The sequence below is a fragment of the Saccopteryx leptura genome, chromosome 2 (genome assembly GCF_036850995.1).
Source record: "Saccopteryx leptura isolate mSacLep1 chromosome 2, mSacLep1_pri_phased_curated, whole genome shotgun sequence".
Taxonomy (NCBI): Eukaryota; Metazoa; Chordata; class Mammalia; order Chiroptera; family Emballonuridae; genus Saccopteryx; species Saccopteryx leptura.
The window spans coordinates 159,070,177-159,089,724 of NC_089504.1; the positions used below are offsets into that span (position 1 = coordinate 159,070,177).

General features: G+C 38.4%; 1 protein-coding gene across 6 annotated transcripts in view; it reads left to right on the forward strand.

Annotated features, from left to right (window-relative positions):
* Positions 1 to 15,551, forward strand: part of ZMYM2 (zinc finger MYM-type containing 2) — a 153,286-nt gene extending 137,735 nt beyond the window's left edge. For 5 of the 6 annotated variants that reach the window (XM_066369129.1, XM_066369131.1, XM_066369130.1 and 2 more), the window contains 4 exons: positions 10,968 to 11,082; positions 12,394 to 12,645; positions 13,197 to 13,317; positions 14,693 to 15,551. In XM_066369129.1, the coding sequence (XP_066225226.1) occupies positions 10,968 to 11,082; positions 12,394 to 12,645; positions 13,197 to 13,317; positions 14,693 to 14,885 (681 nt within the window). In that variant the 3' untranslated portion in view covers positions 14,886 to 15,551. Of the gene's footprint in view, positions 1 to 10,967; positions 11,083 to 12,393; positions 12,646 to 13,196; positions 13,318 to 14,081; positions 14,313 to 14,692 lie in introns of those variants that run through there. The other variant, XM_066369132.1, reaches the window with a different exon arrangement.
* Positions 15,552 to 19,548: the final 3,997 nt, after the last annotated feature.

Sequence of the window (19,548 nt, forward strand, 5' to 3'; positions counted from 1 at the left end):
GATGTTGTATTTTTCCATGAAGAAAAATTCACATTTATTTTTGAACAAAAAAATCAACATTTATTTATTTATTTATTTATTTATTTATTTATTTTTCTGAAGCTGGAAATGGGGAGAGACAGTCAGACAGACTCCCGCATGCGCCCGACCGGGATCCACCCGGCACGCCCACCAGGGGCGATGCTCTGCCCCTCCGGGGTGTCGCTCTGCCACGACCAGAGCCACTCTAGCGCCTGGGGCAGAGGCCAAGGAGCCATCCCCAGCGCCCGGGCCATCTTTGCTCCAATGGAGCCTTGGCTGCGGGAGGGGAAGAGAGAGACAGAGAGGAAGGAGGGGGGGTGGAGAAGCAAATGGGCGCTTCTCCTATGTGCCCTGGCTGGGAGTCAAACCCGGGTCCCCCGCACGCCAGGCCGATGCTCTACCGCTGAGCCAACCGGCCAGGGCCTCAACATTTATTAATATACTGTACCCATGTCATCACAAACATCAGCATAACCAGCCAAACTCTGAATTCTATCAAGAATTTCTTGTGACTCAAAATTAACAAAGAAACAGCAGACTTAAAGTACACATTAGATCAACTGGATTTAATAGATATCTTCAGAACCTTTCACCCTAAAGTAGCAGAACATACATTCTTTTCAAGTGCTCATGGTACATTCTCTAGGATAGACCACATGTCAGGACACAAAACAAGTCTCAATAAATTTAAGAAGATTGAAATCGTATCAAGCATCTTCTCTGATCACAATGGCATGAAACTAGAAATCAACCACCACAACAGAAAAACTGAAAAATAGTCAAACATTTAGAAACTAAATAGCATGTTATTAAGTAATGAATGGATTAACAATGAATTCAAAGAAGAAATCACAAATTTCCTAGAAATGAATGAGAATGAGCATAAAACAACTCAAATTTTATGGGAAACAGCAAAAGCATTTCTGAGAGGGAAGTTCCTAGCATTACAGGCATACCTTAAGAAGCTAGAGAAAGCTCAAATAAACAACTTAACCCTGCATCTAAAAGAACTGGAAAAATAACAAGTAAAGCCCAGAGGAAGGAAATAATAAAGATCAGAGCGGAAATAAATGGCATAGAGCCGTGATGGTGAACCTTTTTATAAAAACTGCACACTTTAGCAGTGCTGGTCAACCTGGTCCATCCTGCCTACTAGTGGGCTTTCCAGCTTTTATGGTGGGCCAATTGCGGTGCAGGATATAAAATTAATACTCAGAAATCAGAGGCATTTTTATACACCAACCATGAACTGTGTGAAAAAGAAATTAAGGAAACAATCCCCTTCACTATTGCAACAACAAAAAATAAAGTACCTAGAAGTAAATTTAACCAAGGAGGTTAAAGACTTGTACTCAGAAAATTATAAGACATTGATAAAAGAAATCAAGGAAGATACAAACAAGTGGAAACGTATACCGTGATCTTGGTTAGGAAGAATAAACATCAGTAAATGTCTATATTACCCAAAGCAATTTACAAATTCAGTGCAATATCAATTAAAATGCCAATGACACACTTTAAAGATATAGAACACATATTCCAAAAATTTATATGGAACTAAAAAAACACAAATATAGCCTCAGCAATCTTGAAAAAGATGAATAAAGTGGGTGGTATCACACTTCCTGATATCAAGTTATACTACAAGGCCATTGTACTCAAAACAGCTTGATACTGGCATAAGAACAGGCATATAGATCAATAGAACAGAATGGAGAACCCAGAAATAAACCTACACCTTTATGGACAATTGATATTTGACAAAGGAGGTAAGAGCATACAATGGAGTAAAGACAGCCTCTGTAACAAATAGTGTTGGGAAAATTGGACAGCTATCTGCAAAAAAATGAAACTAGACCACCAACTTACACCATTTTCAAAAATAAACTCAAAATGGGTAAAAGACTTAAATGTAAGTCGTGAAACCAGAAGCATCTTGGAAGAAAACATAGGCAGTAAGCTCTCTGACATCTCTTGCAGCAATATATTTGCTGATTTATCTCCACTGGTAAGTAAAATAAAGGACAGGATGAACAAATGGGACTATATCAAACTGAAAAGCTTTTGCACAGCTAAAGACAATATGAACAGACTAAAAAGACAAACCAGACAATGGGAGAAAGTATTTGACAATACGTCTGATAAGGGGTTAATAACCAAAATTTATAAAGAACTTGTAAAACTCAACGCCAGGAAGACACAATCCAATCAAAAAATGAGCCAAAAAGATGAATAAACACTTCTCCAGAGAGGACATGCAGATGGCCAATAGGCAGATGAAAAAATATTCAACATCAGTAATCATTAGAGAAATGCAAATTAAAACTACAATGAGATATCACCTCACACCAGTCAGAATGGCGCTCATTAACAGAATATCACACAATAAGGTGGATATGGAGAAAAGGGAACCCTTCTGCATTGCTGGTGGGAATGCAGTCTGGTGCAGCCACTGTGGAAAACAGTATGGAGATTCCTCAAAAAATTAAAAATGAAACTGCCTTTGACCCAGCCATCCCACTTGTAGGAATATATCCCAAGAACACCATAGCACTTGATTCAAAAGAAGAAATGCACCCCCATGTTTATGGCAGCATTGTTTATTATGATAGCCAAGATCTGGAAACAGCCCAAGTGTCTGTCAGTGGACGAGTGGATTAAAAAGCTATGATACATATATACAATGGAATACTATGGGGCCATGACAAAGAAGGAAATCTTATCTTTTGTGACAACATGGATGGACCTGGAAAATATTATGTTAAGTGTAATAAGGCAGAGAAAGAGAAATATATGACCTCACTCATTTGAGTAATCCAGTGAACAAGTTGAACTGAGGAACAGAATTGAGACAGGAGGGATCAAAGGGACCAGAGGAAAAGAGGACAGAGGGAAAGGGGATGATAGCATTGGATAAACCTGAAGGGAAGGGGGGGGAGGGAGATGTTTAGGTGAATACGGTGGAGGGGGGATGCATTTGGGGTGACACTAGAATCTATGTAAACAATAAATTAAAATAAATAAAAATAAGTAATAAAAAAATAATTTCTTTTGAATCTATTTTCATGTATAACAATCTACTCTTGTTTCCCCGAAAATAAGACCGAATCTTGTATTAATTTTTGCTCCTAAAGACGCGCCAGGTCTTATTTTTAGGGGAGGCCTTATATTTCTAAGCTTGAAAAAAATTGCACTAGGTCTTATTTTCAGGGGCTGTCTTATTTTTGGGTAAAGGGTATTTGGGGTATTTTGTGGTTCCATGTAAATTTTTTTTTTTTTTTGTATTTTTCTGAAGCCGGAAACGAGGACAGACAGTCAGACAGACTCCCGCATGCGCCCGACCAGGATACACCCAGCACGCCCACCAGGGGGCGACGCTCTGCCCCTCCTGGGTGTCGCTCTGTTGCGACCAGAGCCACTCTAGTGCCTGGGGCAGAGGCCAAAGAGCCATCCCCAGCGCCCGGACCATCTCTGCTCCAATGGAGCCTCCCTGCGGGCGGGGAAGAGAGAGACAGAGAGGAAGGAGAGGGGGAGGGGTGGAGAAGCAGATGGGCACTTCTCCTGTGTGCCCTGGCCGGGAATTGAACCCGGGACCTCCGCACACCAGGCCAACGCTCTACCACTGAGCTAACCGGCCAGGGCCTCCATGTAAATTTTTGATATATTTGTTCTAGTCGTGTGAAATCCACCATTGGTATTTTAGTAGGAATTGCATTGAATCTAGGTATTGCTTTGGGTAATTTGGACACTTTAATGATGTTAATTTTTTCTATCCATGAACATGGTACAAGTTTCCACTAATTTGTTTCTTTTTTTTATTTTTTATTTATTTTAGAAAGAGGAAGAGAGACAGAGGGAAGCTTTCATTTGCTGTTGCAATTAGTTGTGCATTTATTGGTCGTTTACTGCGTGTGCCCTGGCCAGGGATCAACCCTCGTAACCTTGGTGTTTTGGGATGACGTTCTAACTGACTGAGCTAACTGGCCAGGACTATTTGTATCTTATTCAGTCTCTTCATTGTCTTGTAATTTTGCAAGTACAGGTCTTTTATATTCTTGGTACAATTTATTTTTCGGTTTTTGTTGTTTTGAGAAAGAGAGAGGGAGGGAGGGAGGGAGGGAGAGAAAAGCATCAACTTGTTGCTCCACTTAGTTGTACATTGTTTCTCATATGTGCCTTGACCAGGGATCAGACTAGCAATCTTTCGCTCAAGCCAAGTCAGTTACCTCTTATTCAAGCCAGCAACTTCTGAATTGTGTCAGTGACCCTCTCACCTGTGCTCAAACCGGTGACCTTGAGTTTTGATCTGGCACCCTTAGTGTTCCAGGTCAATGCTTTATCTATTGTGCCACTACCGGTCAGGCGTTGTTGTTTTTTAAGAAATTATTTATTGAGTTTAGTGAGAGAAGAGAGAAAAAGCAGGGGGTAGAGTGGGAAGCATAACTCAATATTTGCTTTTTGTATATGCCTTAACAAGGCAAGCCCAGAGTTTAAAACCTGTGACCTTAGCATTCCATATTGACCTTTTATCCACTAAGTCATCACAGGTCAGGCTCTTGCTTTTGATGCAAATGTAAATGGCATTGTTTTATTAGTTTTTCTATTTTGTAACTTATTTCACTGAATTTAATTATCAGTTCTAGTTTTTTTTTTGGTGGATTCTTTAGGGTTCTGTATTTAAGTATCATGTCATCTGTAAATAATGACAGTTTTACTTATCCCTTTCCATTGTTACCAGTTCATTGTTTAGTAAGATGTTTTTTTCTCTAGTTTTACACTATCATGATCAGAGAAGATGGTCAATATTTCCCTCAGCAGGGTCTGGTGCCTGCCCCAATTTTCCTTGGGATATGCTACTTGTAAAGCTAATTGGATCCTGCTCTTTTATTCTCTGAAGTTGGCCACTGGAGTTTTGTTTCTGAGGCCTCTTGGGAGGGAACCTGGTGCAGGCCACTGGCAGGCACTGCCTGTGACTGGCCCTGGGCAACCTGTTTGGAGCTACAAAGTGATTCACAGTTTGTGCCTGCCTCTGCTGGGCCTGAGTGTACACAGGTAGGCCCAAGGTACACACCAAGGGCAGCTTTTGTTAGTACCAGGCCCAGGGCAGGTCAGCAAAAGTTCCAAGGCACCCCAAGATCTGCCTCTTGTTGTACTCCAATTGCATTAGGTAGTTTCTCAGGGAGTCACCAGGGTGGGGCAAGTGGTGGTCACCAGATTGATACAGATTTAAACTCAGTGCCAGTGCTGGGTCTAAGGCTATTCAGCAAATGCCCTAGGGTATTACCAAGTCTAGCTGCCACCACCAGGTGCCCACAGTTTTTTGTTGTGGGTCAGAGCCTCAGAGAGTTATTAGAGTGAAGCCAGCAGAGTTTATTAGGCCCCAACGGACCAAGATTTGACCATGGTAAGGGATGGCTCTGTACCAGTCAGGCATGTGAGGAAAAAGTGTCCTTTGTTCTAGACACACATGACTCACTCTGTTCAATGTTCTGCCAGGATCCCGAGCTCAACAGGGCAGGGGAGCCAGGAGGTTGGTGCCAGCGGATTTCCTTTGAGAGAGAGTTGCTGGTCAGATTTGGTTAATGGTGGGAGGAGTGGCCAAAGTATAACCATTTTTTACCCAATTTGGGTAGCTCAGTTTGTTAGAGCATCATCTCCAAATGCCAAAGTTGCAGGTTCGATCCCTGATCAAGGTCCTTACAAAAATCGACTAATGAATGTATAAATGAGCGGGACAACAAATCGATGTTTCTTCTCTTTCTCTCTTCAAATCAGTCAATAAATAGAACATATTTTTTAAAAGGTAACCATTTTAAAAGTTAAAAACCAGTTTCAGTTTCCAGGCTGTTAGAAGTAGATGGCTGGTGGATTGAGTCCAGTAGGAGTAGGATTGTGGTTTGCTTATCTAGCTAAAGGATTATCAGTTATTTTATTGTTCTAGTTAGAGAAACAGCTTTTGGTATCACTGAATTTGTTTTGTTTTTCTTTTTTCTTTTTTTATTGAGTCTCTCTGATCTCTTATTTTCTTAAATCCCCCCCCCCCCCAGCTTTTTTTTTTTTTTTAATTATTATTTTTCTGAAGTTGGAAACAGGGAGGCAGTCAGACAGACTCCTGCATGCGCCCGACCGGGATCCACCTGGCATGCCCACCAGGGGCAATGCTCTGCCCATCTGGGGCGTCGCTCGATTGCAACCAGAGCCATTCTAGCGCCTGAGGCAGAAGCCATAGAGCCATTCTCAGCGCCTGGGCCAGCTTTATTCCAATGGAGCCTTGGCTGTGGGAGGGGAAGAGAGAGACAGAGAGGAAGGAGAGGGGGAGGTGTGCAGAAGCATATGGGTGCTTCTCCTGTGTGCCCTGGTTGGAAATTGAACCCGGGACTCCGGCACGCTAGGCCGACGCTCCACCACTGAGCCAACTGGCCAGGGCCTCCCCTAGCTTCTTAATAATGATTTTAAGCCATCTTTTCTAGTAAAGAATTTAAAGTTAATGACTTTTTCTCTATGAACTAGTTTACCTGCTTTCCACAAGTTTTTATGTGTTGTATTTTCATTTTCCTTAAGTAGAGGGAATTGGCTGACCTCATAATTCTGTTACAGGAAATTGAATCTCTCTCTGGATTGCTTTTTATTTAATTGGTTATTTAAATATTATATCTCCAAGTATTATTAGAGGTTTGAGAGCTAAACTTTGGGCTCAAGCCAGCGACCATGGAATCCTGTCAGTGATGGCATGCCCAAGCTCTAGCAACCTCAGGGTTTCGAATCTGAGACTTCACCGTCTCAGGTTGACATTCTATCCACTGTGCCACCACCGTTCAGTCATGGCTATTTTCTTTTGTCTAGTTATTGCTTTCCATGTACTTTGCTAAGTGCTTGACATGTCATTTAATTCTTCTCAACAATTGTACTCTTATTATCTTAATTTTTTGATGAGGAAGTGTAGAGGTAAGCAGCTCACCCGAGGTTATACTGCTTATACATATTGAATGTAATTTGATAAGCAGTTTAACATGTCACTGTAATATGCTCCCTCTCAAGGATTTGAAATACACAAATATGTAATAAAGAGTGCTGTGCTCACCATATGGTGTGGTGGCACAGACCTGAGACTACTTCATTCTACCTAAGGATGTAATCAGAGAAAATACGACAGTTGAGAAAACCTTGAAACTGAGTTTTGAAGATTACATAGAAATTCTCTAGGCAGACAGGATTAGGGAAGAGCACTTGGTGATCCAAGGAGAGAGAGATGCATAAAAGGGCACCGTTTTCCAGGAGCAGCTTGGCATAGCTGGAATGCAGAAGTGTGGAGGGTTCTGGGTGGTTTGAATACAAAGTGGGTAAGAGTCGTGTCACAAAGAGCCTGTATTCCTTGGTAAAATGTATAGACTTCGTCTTTTGTCCAGGGTGAAAAATGAAAAGCTTTTGAGCACTTTTTAAAGATCTCACTTGATTTTTTTTTTTCTCTTGGAAGTGGACAGCTGAAAGCTGGAATATTATCATTAAAACGTAAATTGCTATGCAGACCTGATTTGTAGCTAAATTAATACTTTACATTCTTAATGAAACAATGCTGTTTTCATTTAATAAGACAACCAATTTTAGAGACATGTAAGTAGAATCTCTTTAATATATCTAATATCTCTCAAATTGAGTTTCTTTCCCTCTTAACATTTTATAAACTATTAATGCATATTGTTACACATAATAGGTTTCTTGCTTTTCGAAATATTTTTTAACAATACGTAATACCTATATTATTGGCAATACATGTCTAAACAAATGTGTTAATGTTCTGAACATAATCTCCAAAATACATGCTTTTTCAATTGCCTATTAATTATGTTATATATCATTCTACTTCTCAAATACCAGCCTGAATTTCTACTTAAGTAGATAGCTATCCACCAATGTTAATCTATAAGAAAAAAGGTCCTTGAAATGTAGCTGGTCTGAAAATAAGAAGTGCTTTGAATATAAAATAAACACGATTTCTAAAAATTTATTTTTAAAACTGAAATATCTTACTAATTTTTATATTATTAGATGTTGAAATTACATGTTTTAGACATTTGGATAAGTAAAATATTTAATTATACCAGTTTTTTAATGTGCCTACTATAAAATTTAAAATTACATGTGTGGATAACACTGTATTTTTATTTTTTTTTAATTTTTTTAAAATTTATTTTATTTTTTTTGTATTTTTCTGAAGTTGGAAACAGGGAGGCAGTCAGACAGACTCCCACATGCTCCCGACCGGGATCCACCCGGCATGCCCACCAAGGGGCGATGCTCTGCCCATCTGGGGTGTTGCTCTGTTGCAACCAGGGCCATTCTAGCACCTGAGGCAGAAGCCATGGAGCCATCCTCAGCACCCGGGCCAACATTGCTCCAATGGAGCCTTGGCTGCGGGAGGGAAGAGAGAGAGACAGAGAGGAAGGAGAAGGGGGAGGTGTGGAGAAGCAGATGGTCGCTTCTTCTGTGTGCCCTGGCCGGGAATCGAACCCGGGACTCCTGCATGCCAAGCCGACGCTCTACCACTGGCCAACTGGCCAGGGCTATATATATATATTTTAAATGCCGCTCTATACAGTGATTCTAAAATTGTCTTTGATTTTTAGTTCTGTCAAATATTGTTCCAAAGCAATCTAAGAAGAGAAACCAAATCTTCATAAAATAACATATTTTGAAAAGAGGATACTTATGAATTCAAATAATTCTATGATTAAAAACTTTCTGTAAAGATTATTTTTTAATTAAGCTTTCTGCTAATTTGGCAGGCCTGTGCTGTCAGGGTGTTTTTTCTGGGGCTTCTTCTCAGAAGATGCTGCTGTCTTGATAGTTTCTCTTTGCTTTACTTCTGGAACCACAGGGCTCTGGTGATGAGGCAGATGAGGTGGTTGTAAGTTGACACTGTCTTTAATGGGAATTATCAACAATAATAAAAATAGTATTCTTTCCATATACAGCAATGCCTAATGAAGTATGTTGTCATCATTCTAGCATTAAGGGAAGTATATTTTTAAATTTATTATGGACTGCCTGAAGAAGCCTTTTCAGAGCTGAATTGGGGAGCTTAGTTTTTGCTTTTGGTTTATTGTTGTCAATTCATTGATTGCCAGACTATTAATTGGGCTGTCGTTGTACCTCACTTTTTTTTCTTTAATTCAGTCTGACAGTATTTGTCTTGATATGTTTAGACCAACAAACTTCTTTTTGAAAGATTCTTTGATATTACAGAGGGTGGGAGAATGAGAAGTATCAACTCATAGTTGCTTCACTTTAGTTGTTCATTGATTGCTTGTCATATGTGCCTTGACCAGGTAAGCTCAGGGTTTCAAACTGTTGACCTCAGCATTCCAGGTCAGCACTTGATCCACTGCGCCACCACAGGCCAGGCCCAACAAACTTTTTTTGAATGAAGGACTAGATATAAATGTTTGAGGCTTTGTAGGCCATATTTGTCAGTCTCATGCAACCTGTTGTCTCTGCTGTTGAATATGAGAGCAGACTTAGACAATATGCAGATGATGAGTGTGTTTGTGTGAATTTCAAGGGAATATTATCTACAAAAATAGTGAACCAAATTTGGCTCAGTAACTCTGGTTTGCTGATCCTAGTTTAGACCTTTTTCATTTAGTGTAATTACTACTGTCTTTGGATTAAAATCTGTCATCCTGCTGTTTGTTTGTTTGTTTTTTAAGTGAGAGGAGGGAAGATACAGAGACAATCTCCTGCATGTGCCCTAACCAGGATCCACCCAGCACCCTGTGTCTTGGGCAGAGGCTGTGCAGAAGCTCCACGGAGCTGTCCTCAGCGCCGGGAATGATGCGCTCAAACCAGTCGTGGCTGCGGGAGGGGAAGAGAGAGAGAGAGAAAAGGGAGAAAGGGAGGAGTAGAGAAGCAGATGGTCATTTTTCCTGTCTGCCCTCGTCAGGAATTGAATCTGGGGCTTCCACACGCTGGGCAGATACTCTTTACCACTGAGACAACTGTCTAGGGCCCTTCTGGTTGTTTTGTATTTGTTATATCTGTTCTTTGTTTTTTGTTTCCTTCCTCTTTCTTTTGCATTAGTTAATATTTTTGTGAATCCATTTTGTCTCCACTCTTAGTTTATTATTTATGTCTATTAAATTTGTTTTTAGTGGTGTCCTAAGATTTATAATATTCATCCTCAGTTAATCATTCTTTACCTTCAAATATAGTACCACCTCATGTAATATAAGAGCCTTACAACAGTGTGGTCCTAATTTCAGCGTCCCATTCTTCATGCTGCTGTTGTCATACATTTTACTTTGACATGATTGTATCTTTACACCCCATAGGAGATGTATTTGGCAAACTTTTGTGTTTAAGTCATCCTTTAACAGTCATTGGTGTTAAGGTTTTTATAGTAAATGATAAGATTCATGGATTTGTTCTAACTCATAGGAGAGTGAAGCATAGAGAGGCAATCAGAAGAAGTGCATTAATTAGCCTAACAATCAGTGTTGGAGGAGACTCACACACAGCTACAGAATAGCATTTCAGCCCACCCTCACCATACAGGAGTTTTCTGTAATCACTGGTAATTTAATTACTTTTACTTTCAAATTTAATTTAATTTTCTGTATGTGCTATGTAATGAACACTGGAGCCAAAAATTCTGTTTTTTATCTGACAGACTGTAGGTTCTTATTCAGTTCTTACATTCTGGATTCTTGGGTGTATATTTCAGCTTTGAGTTTTTTATGTAACAGAGTAATTGGTAACTTACTATTTTTTATGATTTCTAGATATGTAGAGAAAACCAGTGTCTCATTTTATTAATGTGCCTGTTTCTCTTAGACATAATCTTCGTTTATTTTTTCCTAAGTATTATAGAATATAAGTACTATATTCACTATTTATAATTAGCTGATTTTCGTTCAAGAAATTTTCCTTTTTTTTTTTTTTTTTGGTAGTACTTGTGTGGTAGTAATCGAAAAGACAACATATTCATTGATCCAGGATACCAGACTTTTGAACAAGAATTGAATAAAATCCTCCGAAGTTGGCAACCAAGCATCCTTCCAGATGGTAATGCTCTTTTTTTTTTCTGAAGTTGTAAACTGGGAGGCAGTCAGACAGACTCCCGCATGTGCCCGACCGGGATCCACCCGGCATGCCCACCAGGGGGCGATGCTCTGCCCATCTTGGGGCATCGCTGTGCCACAATCAGAGCCATTCTAGTGCCTGAGGCAGAGGCCACAGAGCCATCCTCAGCGCCCAGGCAAACTTTTCTCCAATGGAGCCTCGGCTGCGGGAGGGGAAGAGAGAGACAGAGAGGAAGTAGAGGGGGAGGGGTGGAGAAGCAGGTGGGCACTTCTTCTGTGTGCCCTGGCCGGGAATTGAACCCGGGACTCCTGCACACCAGGCCGATGCTCTACCACTGAGCCAACCAGCCAGGGCCGGTAATGCTCTTTTAAAGTAAAGCTGTTACAACTTGCTGCTGGGATTTTTATTTTTACAAACATACATTAAAAATAATTAGAAATAATTTGAATGAGTATATTTTCCAGAGTTATTTGTGAACTCAATGGTTTGTCTTTTGTTGAATTAGAAATGAATATGGTTGATAGCTAATGTTTATGAAGAGCTTTGTAATAAATGTGACCTTTCTCTGGAGTAAGAAGCTGGATGTTAACTTTTTAAGCTTCTAGTGGAGATTCTGATGCAAATTTAAGAGTAAATCTCTGTTTTAGATGTGTGAAGTAGAAATGTTGATGAATGGAAATCACCTATTTTTTTTTCCAGGAATTCTACAGATTTAAAATCCTTTTTGACCAATGTCAGCTTGTCCTATGAAATAGAACCAAACATCCAGTCCCTTACAGCAATGGTCCCCAACCTTTTTTGGGCCACGGACTGGTTTAATGTCAGAAAATATTTTCACAGACTGGCCTTTAGGGTGGGACAGATAAATGCACAAAATAAAATTATGCGACCGGCGTTAAAACTGTGGTATTTTTTAATATAATTGTCGAACTTACGAGACAAGCGTCAAGAGTGAGTCTTAGACGGATGTAACAGAGGGAATCTGGTCATTTTTAAAAATAAAACATTGTTCAGACTTAAATATAAATAAAACGGAAATAATGTAAGTTATTTATTCTTTCTCTGTGGACCGGTACCAAATGGCCCACGGTGGGGGTTAGGGACCACTGCCTTACAGCGTAGATACTAGTTCCATAGCCTCTTGGTTCTAGCCTTTGAATTGCTAATGAGCTATGTAGGTGATTCTGAAATTCATTCCAGTTAACCTGGTTTGAATGGAAGATGGTAATAGGGTTGATGATAAATGAAAATTGTTTTATTATAATTCTTTTAAAATATTTTTCTCTGTTTAAGGATCAATTTTTTCTCGAGTTGAAGAAGATTATCTCTGGAGGATAAAACAACTAGGCTCACACTCTCCAGTAGCTCTTCTGAATACCCTGTTCTACTTTAACACTAAATATTTTGGTTTGAAAACAGTGGAACAACACTTAAGACTTTCCTTTGGCACTGTGTTTAGGCATTGGAAAAAAAATCCTTTAACAATGGAAAACAAAGCATGTCTCCGATACCAAGTGTCTTCCTTATGTGGAACAGATAATGAAGGTAGTATAACATTTTTATTTGGGGATTGTCTGTGGCAGAGATTGCTAGTCCTTGCCTTACTGAAGATCACGTAGGCCAGTTCTTTAGAACCTGATGACTGTCATTTTTAGAAAATAAAACATTCTATGTCTTCTAAAATAAATCTCAGTTAATTTTTTTTGGAAAATTATGAATTACCAGAAGCTACACTTAGAATTCTGAGGCGTTGCTATGTTGCGACCAGAGCCACTCTAGCGCCTGAGGCAGAGGCCACAGAGCCATCCCCAGCGCCCGGGCCATCTTTGCTCCAATGGAGCCTTGGCTGCGGAAGGGGAAGAGAGAGACAGAGAGGAAGGAGAGGGGGAGGGGTGGAGAAGCAGATGGGCTTTTCTGTGTGCCCTGGCCGGGAATCGAACCCGGGACTTCTGCACGCCAGGCCGACGCTCTACCACTGAGCCAACCGGCCAGGGCCCCATTCTTTAATATAACAGATACTGGGACCGAATAGAGTAGATAGTACTGTCTTGCATCAAGATTAGGCTTGAGAAGTTTATTTAATTTTTTTTTTTAAGATAAAATTACTACTGGAAAAAGAAAACATGAAGATGATGAGCCAGTATTTGAACAAATTGAAAATACAGCCAATCCTTCTAGATGTCCTGTGAAAATGTTTGAGTGCTACTTATCTAAAAGGTAAGTGTTAATGATATTTAATTTTTAATTGTATAACTTAGTTGCCTTAAATAGAACATTACCAGGAGGTGAAATTTTCCAATGATCCTTCTTTAGATTTCTCACCTAGATCATTTAGTCCCATTAACACCAGTTTATATTTTAGGATTTAATCATATGTTAAGAAATTGCTCTCTACTAATGAAATTATTAATATTGTCATCTTTTAAATTATAGCAGTTCTAATGACTGTGTAGAGCATGGGACATAAATCCTTTATGTAAAGGGTCAGGTAGTAAATATTTTAGGCTTTTTGGGCTGGAGGATCTTTATTGCAACTTTTCTATTTGGCTTTTATAGCCAGAAAGCAACCATATACTATACATAAATAACAGTCATGCCTGTGTTACAACAAAACTTTATACAAATAAGTGACAGGCTATAGTTTGCCATGCCATGGTGAAAAGGTAAGGTCAAAGGTAGGATAGATAGGTGGAGAGGAAAATGAAGTTCTTATATTTAAGAGAAAGTTGCCGTTTAGGAAGGTCTGAAGATAAAAGTATCCAGAAAGCACTATACTTTTCAGCTATACCACTGCTTTCCAACGCCTAATCTAATGCCAACAGACATTTAAAAAAATTTAAACCAGTGAAATGTTTAGGTACCATAAATTATTTTTTGCTTGTCCATTATTTTAAGTATGCACTCTCTACTTTTTAAAAGGTTAGAATTCAGAATGTATTTTCTTATATAAACAGCCTTATAAATTCTTGTTATGTCCCCAGGTTAGCTCTCAAGAACCAATAAAAACAGTTATGTTACCTATGGGATGATGGTGATATTTTTGATGATGGTTTTGGAGTGCCCTTATTTGCTACAGCAGAGTCAGGATCTTCCAGAGGCAGTACCTGTTAATTGGGAATCCCTATCTCAGTGTTACCTTGTTGGTATTTTAAAAATTAAGCTCTATTGTATAATGCTGTTAAGTATTTTTATTTTATGTGCTACCCTATTTCATTGATGCTAAGAAACATTTTTCACATTTTGTAATCTCTGAAACTGAGATGCATGTCATAATTGATGCATCTCAAAATTATAATTGTCAGTGTTTTACTTGTTTAGTGGAAATATTAAAAATTAAAAATAATATTTTGATTAATGGTGTCTTGGATTCAGTGAAAAACATGATTTAAATTATGTTGAGAAGATAATCTTTTATCATGGACATTAACTTTCATAATATCAGAATGGTAGAATATTTCAAATCGGTAATGAGGCGCATATGGTCTGACCACATAATGTGATTAGTAGTCATGGAATTATTTTTGAAAGAACAGACAGTTGTGGGGAATTTTGTATATATACTGTGAAATTGACTTTCTCCTTTCTCCCAAAGTCCACAGAATCTTAATCAGAGAATGGATGTTTTTTATTTGCAACCAGAATGCTCTAGTTCTACAGATAGCCCTGTCTGGTACACATCTACTTCACTGGACCGAAACACCTTGGAAAATATGCTTGTACGGGTTCTTTTAGTAAAAGATATTTATGATAAAGACTATTATGAACTGGATGAAGACACAGACTAAAAAGGAACGTTTCAGAAGCAGTCGGGATAAAACAGCATTAGATAGTCATGCTGCTAGATCTTTATTATGGAAAACATTTCAAGTTTACTCCTGTTTGAGTTTTGTAGCAATGTACCCACACTGGGTATTACCATGTAAATAATCTGTGAGTGAAAGTTGCCATTATTCTATGTAGTGGTTTTAGGATACTTAACAAATACATTCAAATTTTTTTATTATTATTTATTTGATTAGGTATGTTTGTAACTTTTTACCTTACAAAATATGAATGAGAATGTGCCATGTATAATTTTTTTCTTGTAGTAAGAAACATCCATATTGCACAATTCTACTGTTGCAACGCTTCCTTGGAAGGGGACTCTTTTACTGAGTTCTTGACCACACGGTTGTGTATGGGTAGCACTACTAAAAGTTTAGAACTTGCAGTTTTTCAGAATTAAAAAAATAAACTATAAACTAATAGGCTGGGTTTTTTGTTTTGTTTTTTTGAGAGGGAGTTTTGCTTTATGTTTTAGTTACTGAAGCCTTACAAGGTTATGTAGAAAGAAACCATCTTCTGTACCAAAAATAGACGAGAGAATGCTGTCAATATTGGTGTACTGTAATGTGAATCTATACTGGTGAAACAACTTTTGTTCTTATTAAAACCTTAGTGTCCTTTTCTCATTTGTGGCTTTCTGCATCACTCCAGTCAATAATGTAAGTGTGTGTGTGTGTGTGTGTGTGTGTGTGTGTGTGTGCGTGCGCGCGCACACATGAAAACATGAACATTGGGACATTTTCTTTATAAAAATGTCTGGTTGAAAGTATAAAATTCTGGTTTTTATGCCAAATACAAGAATCCAAAATCCTCGTCATTTATATAAATTTGGTTTTTCTGTTTTCTCCCATTAAGGGTACAAATAATGTTGCAATACCTCTGTAGCACTCTTAACACTTTACCAATTTTATTAGAATTCTTGTGCCTGCCCTCAAGTATGACTGATGCATATATTGGATAAAATTATTTCTAGAAATGCCACACCTGAAATAGCTGTTAAAGAAAGTCAGGCTAGTTTTAAAATAAGTATCACGTTACCATGACGATTACCAGTGTAGTGATTCAGATATTTCAGATGATTAATGTACAGAGAAAGAAACTGATGGTTAAAGTTTATCTCAGAGGAAATCACATTCCTTATTAGATTGTTTGGCTTTTAAATTATAATCACTTCTTATAGAAGATTGCATTTAAAAACTTTGTGTTTTTAATAGCAATTTATCCATGCAGAACATTTCTTTTAGAACAATGTTTACTAAAGGCCCACCTTTCTAGAGACTGAGCAAAGTGCAAGCAGCTGATTGTCATCAAGAAATCCTTTGACATGGCATGTTTTCTTGTTTTAGATTCCTCAGTCACCATGGTGACATTAGTTTTCTAAAATTGCTTAGGGCCTGAACTGTGGTGGCGCAGTGGATAAAGCGTTGACCTGGAAATGCTGAGGTCGCCGGTTCGAAACCCTGGGCTTGCCAGGTCAAGGCACATATGGGAGTTGATGCTTCCAGCTCCTCCCCCCTTCTCTCTCTCTTCTCTCTCTGTCTCTCTCTCTCTCCTCTAAAATGAGTAAATAAAAAAAATTTAAAAATAAATAAATAAATAAAATTGCTTAGGGTGGGGAAGTAAGTTAGTTTTTTTCCCACAGTGATTAGTCTATGTTGCATGTTTCATAGATACTGCTCTCTTCCGTAGGATAAATGTTAGCATTGAGAAGTTTTTTTAGCCACAATTTGAAAAATTTCACAAGTGTAATCGCTGTATATTTAAGCAATAATTATCAGAAATATTTTTGGCATAAAAATTACTTTATAATGTTCTAACTTGTTTTATAAATTTGAATAACATTTCTGTCCCTTAATTTTGTATTGTTGATTTAATAATCAGATAGTAACAAATCTGATAATACTTTACTGAAAAGGATTGCACATTTAATGAAGAAAAGCATATATTTTAACATATTTAAAATATATAATACAAAAGTTTCTTAACACCTACCTTTTTCCAGAACTACTTCTTTAAGAACTTTTCCAATAAATGCATCTTGTTGATAGAAGAGGAATAATCTAATCTTTTTTCTTGAAAGTGGTGTTAAAATCCATTAGAGCAATAACCTTTCTTCCAAATGTCACTTAATATGTATTTTACCAAATACCACACATTTCTGCCATGGTCCTACTGTTAAGCACCTTCTCTTGTTATTCACATTTTCATTATTATTTAGTGCATTTTACTTTTCTAAAAAGAACTGTCTACATAATTTTTATATTGACACAACTGAGGATTTAGAACTTCTGTCTTTGTCTTGATTGCAGTCCAAGGATTGAGTAACTTGACTCTCAAGTGAAAAGAAAAAACATACCATTTAATGAGAATTGTTTGTTCTGTCAAGCTTATTTCAGCTAGAATACATTTCATTGGTTTCTGGATATACTTTGTGTTGTCACAGCTGACTGCTGAGAATAGTGATTTCTTTTTATTTCTTAGTGATTTCTGATTATAGCAGCCTGTAAATATAATGATATTGCCTTTAGATGTGTATTGGAGATGCTGTATTTTTCTGTTCTGAAGAAGATTTTGCCATTTAAAATGAACTGATAAAAATTTTTATACATATTGAGAAAAGTGGATTTTGCATGCAAATTGAATCTTTATTAATACGTATTTAGGCTTTCAACTGTATTATGTAATATATTAAAGAATTTTTCTAGACAAGATGTATTTCTTTTTGGCCAAGAATACATTTTGTTCAAATAGTAGTTCATAGTTTTTCTTTTATTTCACAGAGTTGTACAAGTGTTAAACATATTCATAGGATGCATATTATACTATGCATTCAAACTTTTGTCACTTTTTCTCAAGGAATTTTCCTTTGTCCTGGCCAGTTGTGATTTTGGGAATAGCGTAACTTGTTTATGCATAGACTTTGATAGTAATGGAGAAGTCTTAAAACTACAGATTTTTGGTTTGTGCTACCTAATGTGGGTTCGTTTAATCTGAGATCTAAGTAACTTGCAGTCTTAAATAATACGAAATTTACACTTTTATTTTGCCAGTTATTTCTAAAATGTATTGTTATATATAATGTCATTTATGTTCTAATTTAACATTTACTGTAGGATAATCTTGTTCCTTTCAAGCAAAAATCATAGAAGTGTACATGAAAATACATATTAAAGAATAAATTTATTTAACTAAAATATAATAATTTCAGGTTTTCCCCCTTAGGCATATTTTAGAGTAGTTTTTTTTTTTTTAATTTCAGTTATTCTACTGTTTTCTTAGTAATAGACTAATTTTACTTTGTTTTTCAGTAATAAGTACTTTGTTGTATCTGAGTGTATATCATACTTGAAAATAATACTACTATAACAATGTTAATTTGGAAATTGGTGTTAAGAATAGCTTAACTGCATCAGTCTGGGTCTGAGAGTAGAAACACCTTGAGTGGTGCCTCCTTATGCTTTTTGCTTTATTTAGAAGTTAGGTTTTTTGTTTTTTTTTTTTTCCGTTACCTGGAAATGGGGAGAGACAGTCAGACTCCTGCATGCGCCCGACCGAGATCCACCCGGCACGCCCACCAGGGGGCGATGCTCTGTCCCTCCGGGGCGTCGCTCTGTCGCGACCAGAGCCACTCTAGCGCCTGGGGCAGAGGCCAAGGAGCTATCCCCAGCGCCCGGGCCATCTTTCCTCCAATGGAGCCTTGGCTGCGGGAGGGGAAGAGAGAGACAGAGAGGAAGGAGAGGAGGAGGGGTGGAGAAGCAGATGGGCGCTTTTCCTGTGTGCCCTGGCCAGGAATCGAACCCGGGACTTTTGCACGCCAGGCCGACGCTCTACCACTGAGTCAACTGGCCAGGGCTAGAAGGTAGATATTAGAGGGACACTACAAATAAGTCGCTGTGGTCCCCTGCCTTATAATGAACTGAAAAAGAGAAAGTTCTTTAAAACTAGGCAGATTAAATAAATGCATGAATTTAGACCTTTTGAAAAAAGGAGCAAAACAAATGAAGATTTAGTCTTTAAGAACAGAACAAGAAATGGCTACAGACCATATGTGTCTATCATGAAGGCCACTGTGTTGTGGAATGAGGACAGGTATAAATCCTAACAGCCTATTTTGTGTTGTAGCGCAGTGAAAAGAACAATAGGCTCTTTCTGGAACATAAACTAGTGCTTTATTCTGTCTGGGCTGTAAGTCAGTGAAATGAAGGCACTGCCTTGATTCCTGATTTTGGATTTTCAAATTGAGCATACTTGGCATTGTACTTAGAGACTTAATAGTAAATTTTTACAGATTTATGTTTGAAGCCTTATGATTTTTTTAATTAGGTGAGAGGAAGGGAGATAGCGAGGCAGATTCTTCTTTTTTTTTTTTGCATTCTTCTGAAGCTGGAAACAGGGAGAGACAGTCAGACAGACTCCCGCATGCGCCCAACCGGAATCCACCCGGCACGCCCACCAGGGGCTACGCTCTGCCCACCAGGGGGCGATGCTCTGCCCCTCCGGGGTGTCGCTCTGTCACAACCAGAGCCACTCTAGCGCCTGGGGCAGAGGCCAAGGAGCCATCCCCAGTGCCCAGGCCATCTTTGCTGCAATGGAGCCTTGGCTGCGGGAGGGGAAGAGAGAGAC